This window comes from Ochlerotatus camptorhynchus, unplaced genomic scaffold, assembly GCF_037179485.1.
Source record: "Ochlerotatus camptorhynchus isolate MF236.1 unplaced genomic scaffold, CSIRO-AGI_Acam_v1.1 ptg000429l, whole genome shotgun sequence".
NCBI lineage: Eukaryota > Metazoa > Arthropoda > Insecta > Diptera > Culicidae > Ochlerotatus > Ochlerotatus camptorhynchus.
Window position 1 is genome coordinate 1115839 of NW_027040915.1, and position 18392 is coordinate 1134230.

General features: G+C 41.5%; 1 protein-coding gene across 1 annotated transcript in view; it reads right to left on the reverse strand.

Moving 5' to 3' along the window:
* The window catches only part of LOC135711284 (uncharacterized), a 152258-nt gene that overhangs the window by 121347 nt on the left and 12519 nt on the right, over nucleotides 1-18392 (reverse strand). The window contains exon 2 of the mRNA XM_065234089.1: nucleotides 13988-14255. Within this exon, the coding sequence (XP_065090161.1) occupies nucleotides 13988-14069 (82 nt within the window). The 5' untranslated portion in view covers nucleotides 14070-14255. The remainder of the gene's footprint in view (nucleotides 1-13987; nucleotides 14256-18392) is intronic.

The window sequence follows — 18392 nt, forward strand, 5'->3', positions numbered from 1 at the left end:
GTCGTCCTGTTTGACTACATATCTCCCTTCTTGCCGTCGAAACTGAGATGGCGCTAATCCACAAGCATGGCGTCCTCGTAGCAGGTATGAAAGCTTACGTTTGGCATGCTCAGTATGAAATGATCTACAAGGCTGCTTATCGAATGAGAGTGAAAAATATGATCACGACACGACACCAGCGATCGCTATCGGTAGCAGGATTGCACATTGAAATCAGCAGCCAGGTCTGTGTGGTGGTGGTGTTTCGATTGGAGCTAAAAAAAAATCAAACTTGTTTATTTTCACCTTAGACGCGTGGTGAATTCACTGCACAAGGCGATGAATATCATACACATTTGCATTTGAGCATTTCCAGGCCAAATAGCAAAAAATAAAATTCAGACTCGACCTTCTCCGATTGGTATGAAACTTTACATAATTGTTTGCTATGGTTGATGATTCGCATTTGAGCTAAAATTCGCAGATAACTTCAAAATGACCTATTCTAGATTTTTACACAAATTCGAAAACGTAACTTCCAATCGAAAATATGACTCGTTGGAAACAATAAAGGCAGTTCAGGAAAAATGAAGTCGGTAAAAAAATTCAAGATATTGGAAAGAAATCCCAAAAATTGTTTAAAGCTTGAATAATAAAACACGATTCATCGACATTTTTTTTAGTATTTTTCAGTAAAAAGCTTATACCTTCTGAGAAAATAGCATGAAAGACACTTAAAAATTAACAAAAATCTTAGAAATTCTTTTGATTATTTTTTTTTGTTTGAACATTTTTGTGTGAATTTTTTCACAAAAATCGATTTTAAAAGCTTAAAAATGGATTGCTGGGCTAAATTTGAACATTTAACCAAGGTTGTTTTTGTTTATTTTTAAGTGTCCAACTTATACATTTTTCAGGAGATAGTATTGGACATTTGCTTTTTAATGAACATTATTCAAAAAACATTGATGGTCATTTTTTGTTACTTTAGTTTAATAAACTTTTTGGGATCTTTTAAGAAAGATACTTGACATTTTTTACCGTGTATATTTTCCTGAGAAACAAATATTTTTTCTACAACATTGAAGTCATTTTGCGTGGAACTGCTCATTTGCATTATTTTTTTTTTTGTTCAAAAATGAAAGTTTTTAAATGTTTCTCTTTCACTGAAGTTCCATCCATTTTTTCTATGTTAAATTCCACAAGAATTATGCAAGTTGCTTTATTATAAAGGTACAAAAATCAACAACTTCTACAGCCAAATGTTTCTTATGCTGAAAACTTAAATTAGACAACGGACAAGTCACAACACCTAAAACAGTTAAAATTACACAATAAAAAAATAAAAATAAACGACTCCCAGTAGATCAGTAGTTTACGAAACATAACGCGACGGTTCGTAGAGTTCTCTGTATGAGTACAACTAAAAATCCTTGACTCCAACCAGAAAGTCAGCACAGGCAAAACACTGAAGAAGTCTGCACATTGTAGACTAAATACGCGTATCTGGCAAGGATAAGTAATTAAGCAAAAAGACAACATATCAAGCAGACTTGAATGTGCGGCGCCGATGGTGTAGTGGTAAACGTGTGAAGTGCAGCGCTAATTGTAGCTGTCGCTTGGATTCTTGCAAAATTGCCAGTCTTCTTAATATGATGTCATCGAAATAAGGTAGTGAAATAAAATGAAAATTCCCAATCCTTCTCTCTTTTATTATATTCCAAGTCATACTTCTTAAACCATTTTTTGCACCCAATCTTATCTAAATCCCAGAATCTTAAGTAGTTTTCCAAGCCGGCGGTCTTAAATAATTTTTTTAACGTAGGACTACGTCTTTAATTTCTATACTGAGCGTCACATTAAAAAAAAAATCAAAATTCAGACATGTAATTAAAAATCCCAAACACGGACGAAACGATAGAGCGCAAATCGAACACACGACACATCACATGAGCGAACTCACCGCTCGGTTGACCACTCACCATTTCAGCAATGAATGGAAGAGAGGAGAAACGTAGCGGTAATAAAAACGCTTGCCAAATCGTTTTCTTCGTCAGACTCTCTGCTTGACCATCAAGCTGTACAGTCCGATTTTCTTTTCGCTCGCTCTCTCCAGTCGTTCGGTGTTTTGGTCGTGGTACCCGTCGCGAGTTTTCGCTTTGGCTAGCAACGTGTCGTCAGTTCTCAGTCGCTAAATCGGCGGTAGTGGAGCAACAATTGAATGCCTCCACTCACCCGTTGAAGAAACAAAAGGTGATGGGTCGCCAAAGTTTGGATGCAACCGCATCCGTTAAAGATGCCCCGAAAAGGCCTCACAAGAAAGCTGGTGCCAGCAACCACACGGAAAGGTTGCTTCAGAGTAATCCGTTCTCGGCACTCCCCGAAGAAGCAGATTTAGATCCAGTTGAGAAACGGGAAAAAGTGCCCCCACTGTTCACCTCGACGAAGGAACTCGCGTTGCTCAGGAATGAGCTGACTAAAATCAAATCCATCCGCTGTTCAAGCTGTGCAGCACGGGGATCAAAATCTTGTGCTCGACGCTAGTGGATTACAACGATGTTGGCAGGTCGATGAAACAAGGTAGGCACTCATCTTATTTCCTTTCAAAGGTAAGGGAGCAGATGTGTGTGCTGGTCGAAAGATCATATATGATTACCTTTGTATGGGTCCCCTCACATTGCTCAATCCCAGGCAATGAGAAGGCGGACTCTCTCGCAAAGGTGGGCGCACAGGAAGGCGAATTGTATGACAGGCAAATTTCACACGATGAATTTTACCATTTAGTGCGTCAGAGTACCTTTTCGAGTTGGCAAACCGATTGGGACACTGGAAATCTTGGACGGTGGTTACATTCAATTATTCCTAATGTTTCTTCGAGAGCGTGGTTTAAAGGCTTGGGCTTAAGTCGTGACTTCATTCGCGTGATGAGTAGACTTATGTCCAACCACTACTCGCTAGATGCTCATCTCAATAGAATAAACCTCGTGGACAGCAACATCTGTCGGTGTGGAAACGGTTACGATGACATCGAACACGCAGTTTGGCAATGTACGGATAATGACACCGCCAGAGAGCGACTTTTGAATACCCTCGAGGCCCAAGGAAGACAACCCTATGTTCCTATCAGAGACGTGTTGGCAACCCGTGATCTCTGCTATATGCAGTCCGTTTATGTTTTTCTTCAAATGTCTAGTATAAGAATTTAATTCCTTTTGTCTTTTGTCTCTCTTTATTAGTTTTTGTTTGTCTTGTCCCCCCGTCTCGATGAGTCTCATCGTCGTCCACTGGTCACCCACCATAGCCGGTCGAACTCCGGACGAAGCTAGAACAGCACTACCGTTCATACTGGCGACAACGCTCTGATTGAGACAACGAAACCCTACCCCAAGCTCCTCCCCTGATCCTATCCTTCGAAAATGTACCCTTCTAACCTCGAGTAAGCCACGAGTAATCGGCCCAACTCCTACTAGACATAGAATTAAGTGAATTTTGTTACACACAGTGAACAATGAATTATCGGCTCCGTAAAGCTAACGCGATTGAGCCTTCCAAATAAACGAACTAGATAAAAAAAAAAAAACGATGTTGGCACTTTTCTTCAGCTGAACCGGTTTGAGTTCTACACTCACGACGTCCCTGGAAGAAAACCTTTGAAATTTGTGATCCGTGGTGTTCCAAATCTCCCTGTTGCGGAGATTAAAGCGGAATTGGAGAACCTTCATTTGGAACCAACCGATATTTTTCCCATTGCGAGACGTGATGAAACCAGTGCATTCCGGGACCAGTTGTACCCGGTGCACTTCGATAAGGACTCCACCAGTGTGGCTGCTCTGCGGCAGATTCACGCGCTGTTCAACATCGTGATTCAGTGGGAGCAGTATCGCTCTCGGCACCGTGACATGACACAGTGCACTAATTGTCTGGCATTTGGGCACGGTACGAAGAATTGTCACAAGAAGGCTCGTTGTGGCAAATGTGCTGGGGCTCACAATACTACCGCCTGTAAGAAGGTAGAAGAAGCTGAACCTAAGTGCGTGAACTGTGATTCCAACCATCTGGGCAGCGATAGGAGATGTCCCAAGCAAGCGGCCTTCATCCAGATCCGACAACAGGCTTCCACGAGGAACCAACCTGGTCGACACCGCAATAATTGTGCTCCTATTGTCAACATGGACACGTTTCCAGTACTTCAGGCTCGTCGTATGGTCCCGAACCTAGCACCGCTTCCATTAAACCAGCGCCCCCCGTTGCGGATCCAACATCAGATCAAGCGGGTCCCAGCCACCGTTCAGTTCAGCATCGCCTCACTGCCGCTGCGGCCCAGCCGAGAAATGGCTCTACTGCCGCTGGATTATCGTACGCCCGTGCTGTGTCAGGTGAGTCAGAAGACAATTCTCCACTCACAAGTGACGAACTAGTGATCCTCGTAACTGAAGTGATCACAATCTTGCGCACAACCAATACACTACCTGACCAGCTACGTGCAGTTATGTCCCTCGTGCAAAAGTATGGACCGTGAAGCCATCAAAATAGTTAACTGGATCGCTTGCTCGCTCAAGAGCAAAATCATTGAATTCGTTGATTTCCTCTATGAACATAGCATTGACATCGCCGTCTTCACCGAAACATACCTGAAGCCCGAGATAAATGTTCACCTCTCCGATTTTCGGCTCGTAAGGCTAGCCCGGACCGTCGCATTAAGGAGAAATATTGGCAGTCGACTGCTACCGAGTTTCCAGCTTAAGATGATCGAAGCGGTGGGTGTGGAAGTCTCCACTACTGTCGGCCCCATTACCATCATTGTGGCCTACCCTAGTAGCACGCTTGTCACAAATTGGTTGTAAAAACTTCTTAGCCGTTAACAAGTTGCTGCAACTTTTTGTGACGGAAATGTGCTACTCGGAAACTGTCCCAAACAAGTCACAATCAGGGACGGGTCGGAAGCAGACCTGCGGAGAGACATCATCAGACTAAAACGCTGGCCAGACTGAGCAGTTATAACATGTTATAACGGTTGTCAAATAATTGCAACACAGAAACCACCATCAAGATAGCGCTATAACATTTTATAACTCTGTAGTCTGAACGTACTATAACTCGACGCCGTAATAAGTACATCATCGCTGGCGACCTGAACGCTAAACACCAGGCTTGAGGCAACAGTCAACGCAACCAAAACGGCACAATCCTGAATGACGACCTGCAAGAGGCTCACTACACCATAATAGCGCCGGATTCTCCCACCCGCTGTCGTACACTCCACCATCGACAATCGACATCTTCATCAGCAACATGGGAGACAACATCTCGCTACCTGTGACCCATCAGGATCTGAGTTCGGACCGATGGTGGCCGATGTGGGCTCATCCGTCAACCGATTCCAAGCTTCCTGACGCAACTACCATCGCATCATCTGGGATCAGTTCCAACACTGTGTCGACTCCACTGTCGACTACGGTGTCCTTCCGGAGACACCCGAAGACGTTGGCCGGTGTCTGCGTTCCATCGAGGAGGCGATATCCCGGGCCAGGGAACAACGCATGCCAGTATCCAGACAGGTGAGGAATACTTTGAACCTTGATAGGATTACAAAAAATCTCATTAGAGTTGAAACTCTTATGGCCCCGGAACCACTTAGTCCCAGAAGGGAACCAGCCTAAGCCCCGAGCTGATGGTCTTAAGGCAGCTCCTGGGGTGGGCACTCAAGGCCTCTTTTGGTTCCGGGTCCCAGGGCGTTTTTGCGTGGCGAAGCTTTTGGATTGTGGGGAATTCCTAACCAACTATAAAAGTAGAATTTACCTTACATTTATTTGCTATGCAAACCAATATGATGAGCTTGGCATTGTCTAGATGGTGGCGGCCAGTTAGTGACAGCCGGATGTTGACGGCCAGATGGCGGCGGCCCAATACCGTATGGTAGCAGCCGAAGGGAAGCACCCCTATGGTGGTAGCCCGATGGCGACGGCTCGATGGCGGTGGCTCGATGGTGGCGGCTTGATGGCGGCAGCAGGATAGAAGCAGTCTGAAGGCAGTGGCCTGATTGCGATAGCCAGCTGGATCACTGATGGCGATGGCCAGATAGTGGTTGTCTGATGGCGGTGGCCGGTTAGCGGTGGCTGGTTAGCGGTGGCCTGATAACGGTGGCCTGATGGTGGTGGCCTGCGGACAATGATTTGATTGATTTCTCGTCGTTCCGTTATGAGACCAACGATGATCATCTTTCTGCACTGCCGCGAACCTCGTGCTTCGCATTTCACTTCTACTACCGTCTCTACCATTTTTCCACCAAACGTCTGCCCAGAGGCATCGCTACACACCGACTCCTCCAAACTCTCTATCCTCCTCACCATCCACCCATAGTCGCACTCTCACCACTCAGCTCTTACCACATTTCCGTTCCAATTACTGCAGCTGACTTCACTCGTCACCCACAATGATTATCGATGCTACCGTTCGCAATTTAAATTGGAAGTTTGCTAAACAAATGGTGCCCTACGTTCCCACACAAAATAAAAATACAAAATGTTACCATTTAGGATGGTAACAGAGTACGTAACTCCATTCGAAGGCAATGCCCTTCTTGAAATAACGTCAAGATCAGAGTTGGGCCCGGATCAGCTCAAATTTCATATGCTGGGGCATATACGTGTATAGGCCTAATAGAGTGGGCCTCTCGTGGCCATCTTTAAAATCATCATTATTATGCAGATTTCAAACTATTCCACGGCTACCGTATGCGTGATAATGTTTGCACCATTGAGTAATGTCAAAATTAAAAAAATTCTCAAAAATTTCGTTTTCGAGTTTTTTTTTAATTATTCAAAGGGGGGATGTTTCTCAGAGTCTTAAACTATGTTAATCATCGAACGAGTTTCCACTTGCTGCAATTACGGCCTCCACACGCTTTCGGAATGCACGGCAGGTTCTAATAATGTAGTCTGGATCCATTTCTCTCCAGGTACGGGTCAATGTTTGTCTGAGGCTTGCTGTACTCGGGTGGCGTTTAGAACAGGCCTTGGCCTTCATGGCGCGCCATATTGAGTAATCCAGCGGATTAAGATCGGGGCTGGATGGCGGCCACATATTCTTCGGCCAGAACGGAAGATGTTCCTGCAACCACTTCTGAGTGCGGTTCGAGGTGTGGCACGGAGCCCCATCTTGTTGAAATACAACAGTTGGCTTCGGACCGTACTGTTCTTTGATCCATGGAAGAACATACTTACTTAAAATCCCGATGTAGACCTCCGTGTTGACCTTGTCGCCTTCTGGAATGAACACCGGGTCAATTTTTTTGCCATCGGAGCCAATAATCCAAACACCATAACGCTAGCAGGATGCTTGATCAGATACACGTTCTTGTGCTCGTCGGCCACGTCTTTTACCAGAAAAGAACTAATATACCGGTCGGTTCTGGAATTTGATACGGGATCGACGGTGAACATGCTCTCGTCAATGAACAGGAATTCCGGATTTTTTCGCTTAAGGAAGTTCAAGATTTTCTTGGATCGTTCGAATTTTGTTGCACCCAATCTTATCTAAATCCCAGAATCTTAAGTAGTTTTCCAAGACGGCGATCTTAAATATTTTTTTGACGTAGGACTACGTCTTTAATTTCTATACTGGGCGTCACATTCAGACATGTAATGAAAAATCCCAAACACGGACGTAACGATAGAGCGCAAATCGAACACACGACACATTGCGCATACTCACATGAGCGAGCTCGGTTGACCACTCACCATTTCACCAATGAATGGAAGAGAGGAGAAAAGCAGCGGTAATAAAAATGCTTGCCAAATCGTTTTCTTCGTCCGTAATAGAATACGGGATGCCAATCTGGGAGAGTTGCGCCAAATGTCATCACCTTAAGCTCCAAAGAATCCAGAACAAGATCCTTATGATGGTCCTAAACAGTCCCCCGTGGACTAGAAATTCTGAGATCCACTTCCTGGCTGGAATTCAGACATTAGAAGAACGGAGAGTATTCATCCTGGACAGGTTCAGAGACACCTGCACAGATAAAAATTCTGAATTTTAATAGTGGTGTAAACATTCATTCACGTAAACTTGTATTTCATTTCACGCAACCGAGCAACTTGTAAACAATTTTGTTTCCAACAATGGGCTTTTGTATACAATATTTGCTACATTACATGAAATGTCTCAGAACTTTACATGATATATAATGTAAACTTTTATGAGATGTGACGCTCCATTTATGTGCATCATACTCAACAGAAATTTACACTACTTTTTCGATCTGTGTGTATGAGATCAAATCATCAGATCATACGTGATCTAGTACGTTAGGTTAAGTTATGCTCGTAGTTAAGTAGGTTTTATCTTTTATAATTCAAACAAAACACTCCCCCAAAGGGGTATTCTGTAAACTAGTTGAAAAACGCAAATATTAAATTAGCACAGATAAAAATTCTGAATTTTAATTGTGATGTAAACATTCATTCACGTAAACTTGTATTTCATCTCACGCAACCGAGCAACTTGTAAACAATGTTGTTTACAACAATGGGCTTTTGTATACAATATTTGCTACATTGCATGAAATGTGTCAGAACTTTACATGATATATAATGTAAACATATGTGATATGTGACGCTCCATTTATGTGCATTATATTGAACAGAAATTCACACTACTTTTTCGAACTGTGTAGAATATCAAATTAAACAAAGATGAAGAGTCAGGTCAATTAAAATGTTAAATCAATAATGTACTATCACAATCAACAGAAATAAACATAATTTTACTACTTTACGTTTTCTTCGTCATTTGTCATTTACTTTCGAGCAACGGACGGATAAGCCGTATGAGTGGAACAGCACGCATCGAACCAATACGAAGACGACGACGATTGTACCGACCGGAGGAAAGGCTTCCCGCAATAGGCAGCATGATTGGGCCGCCGTCATCCGGTCGGCATCTACTTACACTGGTATGAAAGAGCCAAGTAGCGCTAGTTGTTCTTTCACAACAATCCATTTCAATGAGCACGTCTTGTTCTGGTGTGAATGCTGCCATATACTTGCAACTAGGAACGCTCTAACAAAAAATACTCCAAAAGCCTGTAATTCAGTGAACGTGATCAGTTGTAATTCCATTAGCTGTGGGGACAGTCGTCACAACTAATTTGAAAGACCTAGAAAATGGACGCGGACATCGGAGAGAAGCATTACCAATGGCAATGACATCCTTCGAACGTTACACAGCTGAGTTTGACTACAATGATCACCTGCGTAATGCTACTGCCAGGAAAGCCAACTGAACACGCTGTCTCTGGAGATACACAAGTCCACCAGTTTGTTCGCTTCGATCCAAAATGGCAGTTTCATTTGTGACGGAGATGGTCACCACAAATTTGGTAGAACCCTGAAGGACGTGGCTCTCTGAGCTTCACCATCTTACGGACGTTCCATTGCAGTCGTACCGTTAGGCTCACTACAACATCGATCACCTGCAATATTTCAACCGCTGAGCAATGGTGTAAGCACGCCATCCCGAAAGTACCAGCATGTAAATCTCATGGATCCCAAATGGCCTTTTGCAGGGCCAATATATTTCTACGCCATAGAATTTATTTAAGATCTCTAGATGGTGGGTAAAACAGGTTCACAAAATTGAAATATTTTTTACTCATGGAAAGAAATAATAACAAAGAATCATCAATCAGTGCCAATAGCAGTGTTCGGAAATTCACTATCAGCTTTGGGTCATTGAGTCTCCGTGAGAGAATAAACTTGCGTAAAGCATCCAGAGCTAAACCTTCCCGCAGACGTCAATTGGTAGCACGTTTATGCATTTCGTGTTAGTTCTCCATCCACTGAAGCAAATTCAACAGCAATATCAACAAATACAAAATGTTGAGTTGACAACCTGATCCTAGTGCCAGCGGGGGACTCTGAACAGAGCTGTGCACGATGGTCCCCCGGCGAGACAGGGGGTTGGGGCAGGCTCAACAAGCTGCCCTGGAAAAAAAAACATAAAGTTGCAAATACTGAAGAAAGAAATACGGATCGGAACAATCGGCACAGACCTACGCGACGAAATAAGGACTACGATTGGAAACTCGGAACATGGAACTGCAAATCGCTCGGCTTCCCGAGCTGCGATAGGTTAATCTATGACGAACTTCAACCACGCAACTTCGAAGTCGTAGCACTGCACGAAGTTTGAAGTAGTAGTTTGAAGTAGTCAAGACTATACTGAGGCAAATAGACCTAAGAATTTCATAAGGCTCGACTTATGAACAACATATATGACTTTCATAAGCGTGACTTATGAATGATTTTCGGGTAACATGAGCAGGGCGTCACAATATCAGCTTCAATCGGCCAAATCGATGCGACGAAGAGACTGCTGGCTTTCTTTTTCTGGTAACGTCGAACAGCTTCGCAGCATTCTAGAACCTCAGTAAGCGTGCACAAACAAATGTTCAATCGCTTGTCTCTCTTTCTCCCGTCGCTCCATTGGTCTTCCTTTCAAGCTTCGGTGAAACGGATGAGCGAAAGAGCGCTCGACTTTGATAGTTTTCTCTTTCATGAAACACATCAACAGAGGTTTCATGACGTATATGACGGAAAATGAAATAACACATTTAAAGCATTTCTCACGTGAAAACACTTGAAGATTACACGTAATATTTTTAATTTATCTTCCATCCATATATTTATCTAAAAAATATGATCGAAAACGGAACATAACGCATTTTAAACAAATTAAAAGAGCGGTGATAGAGTGTTCGTGAAAGGGATTGAAGGCCATAATGAGGTTTCGTTTAACTAGAAAATCGACGTTAGTTACATTGAAAGCGATGAGCAAAGCAACGACGAGAAGTTCCACAGCCAGCCTTTCCTTCTAAGGCCGACAACATAGTAGAAGCGATTCGAAGCGATTCGATTCGTTGGCAATAAGCGGAGCGCTTGCGTGAAAGCACCCTCTATGAGCGTTCTATGGGAATCGCCCAAACCAGCCATAGTGAAAGCGATGCGAAGAGGTGTAAAGCGTTCAGCAAAGCGACAGAGCTGTTCGTGTTGTGTTTTGACGCCTTCGAACGCAAGTGGACTGATTCTAGTGAGGAAAAATGGACACCGAAATCGATTCGGAAAATCTGATTGCTCTCGTTTTTACGAGAAAAGCGCTGTGGGACAAAACATTGAAACAGTACCGGAACCGGTTGATGGTCGATAAGCTTTGGCGACAAGTTTCCTGTGAGCTGGGAGGAGAGGCAACAAGTAAGTGTAAATAGTGATTTATTTCATAATTAATATAATGTTTTTATTTACTTTACAGCGGATGCAGTGAAGAAAAGATGGAAAAAATCTCCGGTCCTCGTTTGCGAAAGAGATGAAGAAGATTCCGGAAGGAAGATCTGGTGACGCAGGATCATCGAACTATGGAACATATACATCCTGCTTGAGGAAGCGAAATATTCCTCATCGGATGAATCCATGCTGAATAACAAATTTGAACAAATATTTTGCACTGCGCGCGCGACTGTAATGTTTTCAAAAACGCTTTCACTATGTCATAGGTTGCTTCGCTTGCCGCTGCATTTCGCTTTGCCAATTGCTATCGCATCGAATCGCTTCGAATCGCTTCTACTATGTTGTCGGCCTAAGCGTCCTGCTTTTTTATTTTTGTTTCTTGCTGATAGTCTAGCTAGGCGTTATAGAAATGAAGCGTCGAACACGTATGTATGAGAGAAACAAAACACGAGTTCATTTTAGAGCTTCGAAATTGTAGAGCCCTGAACATGAGGTAGCTCTTATACGCCTTAAACCATTTCATTTTCACAATCGTTGAAAGATGAGTGGTCAACCCACAGGCCCCCTAATCTCAACGTCTATTTTCCGGTTCCAGTCTACTCCGATTTAGTATTTTTTTGTCAACATTATTTTTCATACGGCAAATCAATTTTTCACACTCATTTCTTATGGCTAAAATTCATAAGTGTTTCTTTTGGAATTCTTACGTACTTTTGCCTGCGTGTAGGAATCCACGAAAAGGTAATCTACCCACGTTACGGGGCATCATATCAGATAAACAACTTATAGATTAAATATTGCATATGTTTTGATTATAAGTAGCATATTACATTTACGAAAAAAATGCCCATTACCGGTATTAAATTCTCCATTACCGAAAACCGGTTTTCAAACAAACACCCGGTAAATGACAACCCTACACCTACCTGATTGTAAGGACGTGGCCAGTGCCGTTCCTTTATTATTTGGAATAACTGACAATTTTACAGAGAGAATGCACGAACACACCCAGTCAGTCATTCAATTGATTAATTGTGCAATTTCACTAGTTCGGATCAATCACGGAGTAGCATAACTTTTTTTTAGTTAGCACTTTAGCACTTTTGGGTCATTCGTGACTTGTCCGGTTGTGAGATTTGAACTCGTTACTTTGGCGTGACAGGTATGGATGCTAACCAATACGCCGGGGTCGCCCCTGTAGCAAACAATGACGTGTGCAGTCAATCTAAACTAAGTTAAGCTAAGCTTCTCTCATTCAATTTAAGTGTAATTAAATTATTACGAAATAACAAAAAAAATGCTTTTATGCTAAATAAGCTTTTGCAACCTTGCTCTGAAACTTTCATACATCCTCTATGCTGGCAATGCTTTCTTCACGATTCAAAATTTCTAATTTAGACTAATATAAACATTTTATTACCTTTCCTACATACAATTTGCAAAACTATCTGACAACATCTGTTGCCAACACTGCCCACTTAAGATTAATTTTATTGCAAAAATACACAGTGTTAAAAGATGTCTCCACTCATGATAATAAACATGTATTACCATCAGAGTGAAAGTAAGCCACACCTCCCAGCAACTGCAGTGGTCGAGCTGGGAGACTGCATTACCGCTCTTCTTCTTTTTTTTTAAATTTACATTGCAATTATTTGGGAAGCGTTACTCCTCCTTTCCATTCCAATTTAAAGGTTATGCATAAAATGAGGTCGAATGAAAGTAACATTACGTAACATTCTAGCATGAATCCCAACCGATGCATTCGGTCAACTTTCCCCCCAAATACGTAACCTCTAACCACAGAATAGAAAGCTACATCCTAAATCAAGAAGAATCGTTCATGCACCCCACTAGCTGCCGGCTCTTGCAACCTTCTACATTCGGAAACGAAAGATTCAAACGCACCGACGGCGGCGAAGACGACAACGACGCCGCCACCTGATGCAGTGGTGGCGCCGGCGTCACATTGAAATTACGCTTTCATGGTGCACGCAAATGATCGAAACCGCGGCCCGGCCAAGGTTAGCGCCCGTGGAAAATTGCCGCTCTCGGGTCAATCCATCGAACGGAAGAAAGTTTGCTTTCCTGCTTTGCGGAGCCAAACCGAATCGTGCTTCTCATAGAAGCTAGTTCAGTGGATTAAATCTTCGACGTGACGTCACAGACGTGACGTCGCTCTCGATTGATTGGTTCGCTGTCGCGTGGACCAGCACCAGACACCTAAAAGAGATAAACCCGTATGGAACGCAGTCAACACAAGATTATGTAAACACATAATCGGCTTGACCTGGAATTCGAATACTAGGTATAGGTTGCAGTTGATCGGTTGGTCGCCTGTATGCATCTGTGGTGTGTCGCGAATATGCATCGATATGCATGCAGTGGTCGTGGTGCACGAGGTCCTTACAAATACAGTCAGCTGCTGTCTTGTCCAGAGTGGGGTCCAGTTGAAATATCACTAGCTCTTCTGACTACTTTTATTTCTCAGAACCCGAAGGACAACTGGGTCAATGTTGGGAAATTCCTGTTGTGTTAGTCAACTATGTGTCGTCCGGCGCAAGGATCGTGTGTTATGGTTTACTACCGCACCGTCAATGTCTATTTTGGTATTGGTGCTTGTGCTTAGCTAAATACTAGTTGCAAGTTGTTACATAACATGTGACACCAACTGTTCAGACTTAAATAGTTTTCTGTAACGAATAATAGGGTTGTTGCTTACTCACCTTTCTCTTTGAAGCTGAGGCTGCCTGGCTTCTGGGTTGTTGTTATGGAAATGCACAGCAGTAGAACTAGTAGACGTACCATTTTGTCGCAGTGTATGTGCGTGTGGCTAAATATGTTAACGGTGACTTTTTTTGATTTTTGCGTAACTTTTCTTCTTCGAATACAACTTGATGCTGTTGGCAAAGTTGTCACCCAACCATATGCATCTATTCACTTTTTTAACACAGCACTTTTCACACTTGATTTACGATCAATTTGAACCTTTCGCTTTTAAGCAAGAAGAAAATAAATCAATAATCACTGCGTTGGCCAAGTCTCAGAGTTTCCTTCCACTCGACGTTGGTCTCACTTGGCACAGGAAATACACGCGAATATCGATCGTAATCAAATTAACACGCTAAAAGTTAGATCATCCAATGAAAACCACATAGAAAGGTAACATATACACTTGAAGACCAGTAAACATGCGCTACAGGTCCAAGAGGCCTCGTGTCCGGTTTTCAATGTCGACTGGGAATCCTGCCAGGATTGCAACGTATTCACGGATGTTACACGCTCTTCAGTACGACGCGAACTCTGCAGTCAAATTGAATGTCGTTGCAAAAATTACGCGCGCGCATCCAACTTCTTCTCGCCTAAACCCAGACTACGGGGATCAGAAGAAATCCGACCTGATCAAGCGCCCGAACGAGATGGAGGGACCCACAGAGAGAGAGACAGAGAGCAATCGAAAGAGCACATGCGGGCCACTACTCAGATCTCGAGGCTGGGCGACGCGCGACGCGGGCTGAATGGACGCCTATACGACCACTACTATGATAATTAATATTTTTAGCTCTTGTTTTCTTGTCTTTTTTTTCTGTCTTGGAAGCAGCAGCATTTGGTATTCACAAAGCCACTGTGGGTGCTGATCTTAGTTGACCAGCCGGTACGGTGACGGTTGAAAGTTTAAGAACACGTGTTAAGTGATATTTACGTTAGTTTAACCGGGATGGGGCATCAGCATTTGGGTGGTTCAATTTGAAAAAAAAAATCATTAGAGATACCTCCAAGATTGAAGGTCTAAATTTTAAATTATGATGGGATAATCTTGATATAAAATTATATTGGTCTATATTTTATCTAGTGGAAACGGCTTGAATTTCAAATTATTATTAAGATACGTAAGTAAAGGTGACAATGGACCAAAAAATAAAAAAAAATCGTTCCCTACATTCACATTTTAGCAAGGAAAACAATTTTGACCATGCAACTTTATTCATCAATCATATATTTAGGACTGTAATGGAAATGGATGGTTGAAATTGATGTCTCATTTCACTCAAATACAATAAAAAATAGACCAATGTAAAACCACAAACGAAGTGACAGACGGAGCGGCTCGAAGACTTTGGTGACGAACCTGCTATTGCAATTTTTCAGTGTACCACATGGCAACACTACTACTAGATTGTACTAGCATTTTCACCAAATATACTAGAATGTTTTGGTTCTGTCTCTTTCAGTCTACGCAAAACTGAAATGCAAACAAAAATTATAAAATGATATACTCTTGCACACTGTTACAGATTATTGCACACAAAATCAACTTTGTTCAAATCAAAACAAATATACTAGCCCATCTGGTGGCTGATGGCACAAGCTTCTAAGAAAATTCCAATACAGCGAACCACATTATTTTAATTGATTTCTTCGTCAGTTAGTCGTCTGTCACTTCGTTTGTGGTAAAACCTTATTTGGGGTGACATTCTGCCCCTAATCTTATAGTCGACGTAGCCACCAACAGCATCACTGGTGGGAAAACGCGTTTTTGTTGTATGCAGCCGAAAAGCAATATTTTGTAACAATTTCATTCAAATAATCTGTCCACTTGGTAAAGATTAACGGTCAGAAGTGGACCGCTGGGCTTTTATGATTTATTGCTTAATTATTTCATCTCAAAAACGCATACACCAGGTTATGCGAACAAACATACGTTCTGCTGAAGGTTTATTCGCATAGCTTGGCGTAAAAACCAGGTTACTGTGTTTGAAGTATACTATACTATAGTATCAACATTCACGGTCACGTTGACAGATTTTCTCCGAAGCTCGTTAGATTCAGTGATAGTGAAAAGGAATTCAATTTGGAAGAATTAAAATGTCCGGAAGAGGTGCCCTGGATTTACTGCTGACCTATGGTAGTTCCGACTCGGAAGATGAGTTTGATCCGGATCTGCCGACTGCGATTACCGGAGGAGAAACGTGACTATTGGATAAATTTGCCAGAGACTGAATCAGGTGAAGATGTTTAGAATGGCGGTGTTGATTTAATCGATGTAAACTTGGACTTAAATATATCATATGTTGAACTGAATATAACGTTGTTGTGATTTCATAAATATGAAGAAAAATTTTCAAAGAAAATAATTTGCAAATCGTTCAATACTTCAGAACAGGTCAATACAAAAATTATCATATTTGAAGAGTGAAAGCGCCTCGAACGCTATAAGAAAAGGTTCAGTACGTTAAACGGCTTGATGGCGTGTTTGACGAACCACGTACAAAGCTAGTGTGTATGCTGAATATTGAGAATGCAAAAGCGTGTAAAAGCAGCTTGAATGATATGGGTTCAAGTGTACATGTGACAAATAGCAGGATTTTTATATTTGAAATATTGCAACCTGTATGGAGGGACGTCATTTTTGCATTGAAACGGCACTTACGCCAAATCGTTTTCTCAATATTACTCACATGTTTCTGAACAAAAAAAATGAGTTTGCATGTGGAGTTTGTGTATTATATGGTTAAGAATGCGTAGAAACAAAAAAGTGGATTTTGGTCATTGTGGCTCCTACGTCAACTATGCAAACATGGGCAGCATTGGAGTAAACATGAATTTGATTAAAATATCTTTAAATATGTAAATGTAACGTAGCTATTAGTAGTACACTAGATTATGATCACAATGGCTAAAGATCGCGTGTAACCCTCGTCTAAAGTGTGTTCAAACTTTTGTTTGCCTGTGGACATTTTTAAAAACTTGTTTTTGCTGTTTCTGCACAGATAAAAATTCTGAATTTCAATTGTGATGTAAACATTCATTCACGTAGACTTGTATTTCATTTCACGCAACCGAGCAGCTTGCAAACAATGTTGTTTACAAAGATGGGCTTTTGTATACAATATTTGCTACATTGCATGAAATGTGTCAGAATTTTACATGATATATAATGTAAACGTATATGATATGTGACGCTCCATTTATGTGCATCATATTGAATAGAAATTTACACTACTTTTTCGAACTATGTGTATGGCACTTCCCAACAAATAATTTAGAGTCACAAATAAGCATATATCAGTGTACAATGCAGAACAAGTTGTCGAATTATGTGATGAAAAAACCTCATTGAGATTTATAGATCCACATTTATTCCACTGTTTGCTCTGATCTGATTAATTAACTTATTAAAAGCTGTAAAAGTGTTAAATGTCCTTCCAATTCAACGCCAGAAGTTTGATCTAATAACAAACTGAATAAGTGTAATTTGCACATACATTGACGCTTCAATTCGACTGTTTTCAATTGGTCTCATGTAAAACAACGATGAATGAATTAATCATTCCCACAGGGCCTTTAATTAGCTAGAGTTGCGATCGGGAGTGCGAAACGAAAATCAATTATTTTATCCATGTGTTTCACTTATACATTTTCGCCAAAACATCAGCCTTATCATTCCATAAGACAAACCACATAGGTCCTATAATAATGCATAAAAGGTATGTGTGACCAGGGATGGAAAATCATGTACATGCATTTCGTGCATTCATTTACATTCATTTGCCTCTAACTTGTATCATCAACAGAATACCGTAAGATGATGTATGAAGCATTTGTAGCTTTTGATGTTAACTACAACTTTTGTTAATATCTAAAATCTGAATCTCCTATGCATGACGAAATAGAGCTGGCAGAACATGTTATTGTTTTTCCGTGAATGCAATTTACATTCACTGAAAAACAATGGTGGGTTCTTATCGCTCTGATTCATCATGCATAAGAGATACAGATTTTAATTGTTTGCAAAAGATGTAGCTAATATCAAACCCTACAAAAGCTTCAAACATTATTTTACGTAATTCTGTTGATGAAAAAAGTTAGAGGCAAATGAATGTAAATGAATGCATGAAATGAATGTAAATGATTTTCCATCCCTGTGTGTGACCGCTTGTACATTTCATTTGACACATGATCTTCATAAACTTTTTGCAAGGCGTCTGCTTATTAGTTGACTTATACGTTTTATGAATAATCAGCAATAGAAATTTGCCAAAATGTATAAGGAGATTTCTATCCGTGTAGGTATTCACTTTCAAGCAAGCTTTTATTGATTATTGAGCTGCCCATATGATGAATTCTAGG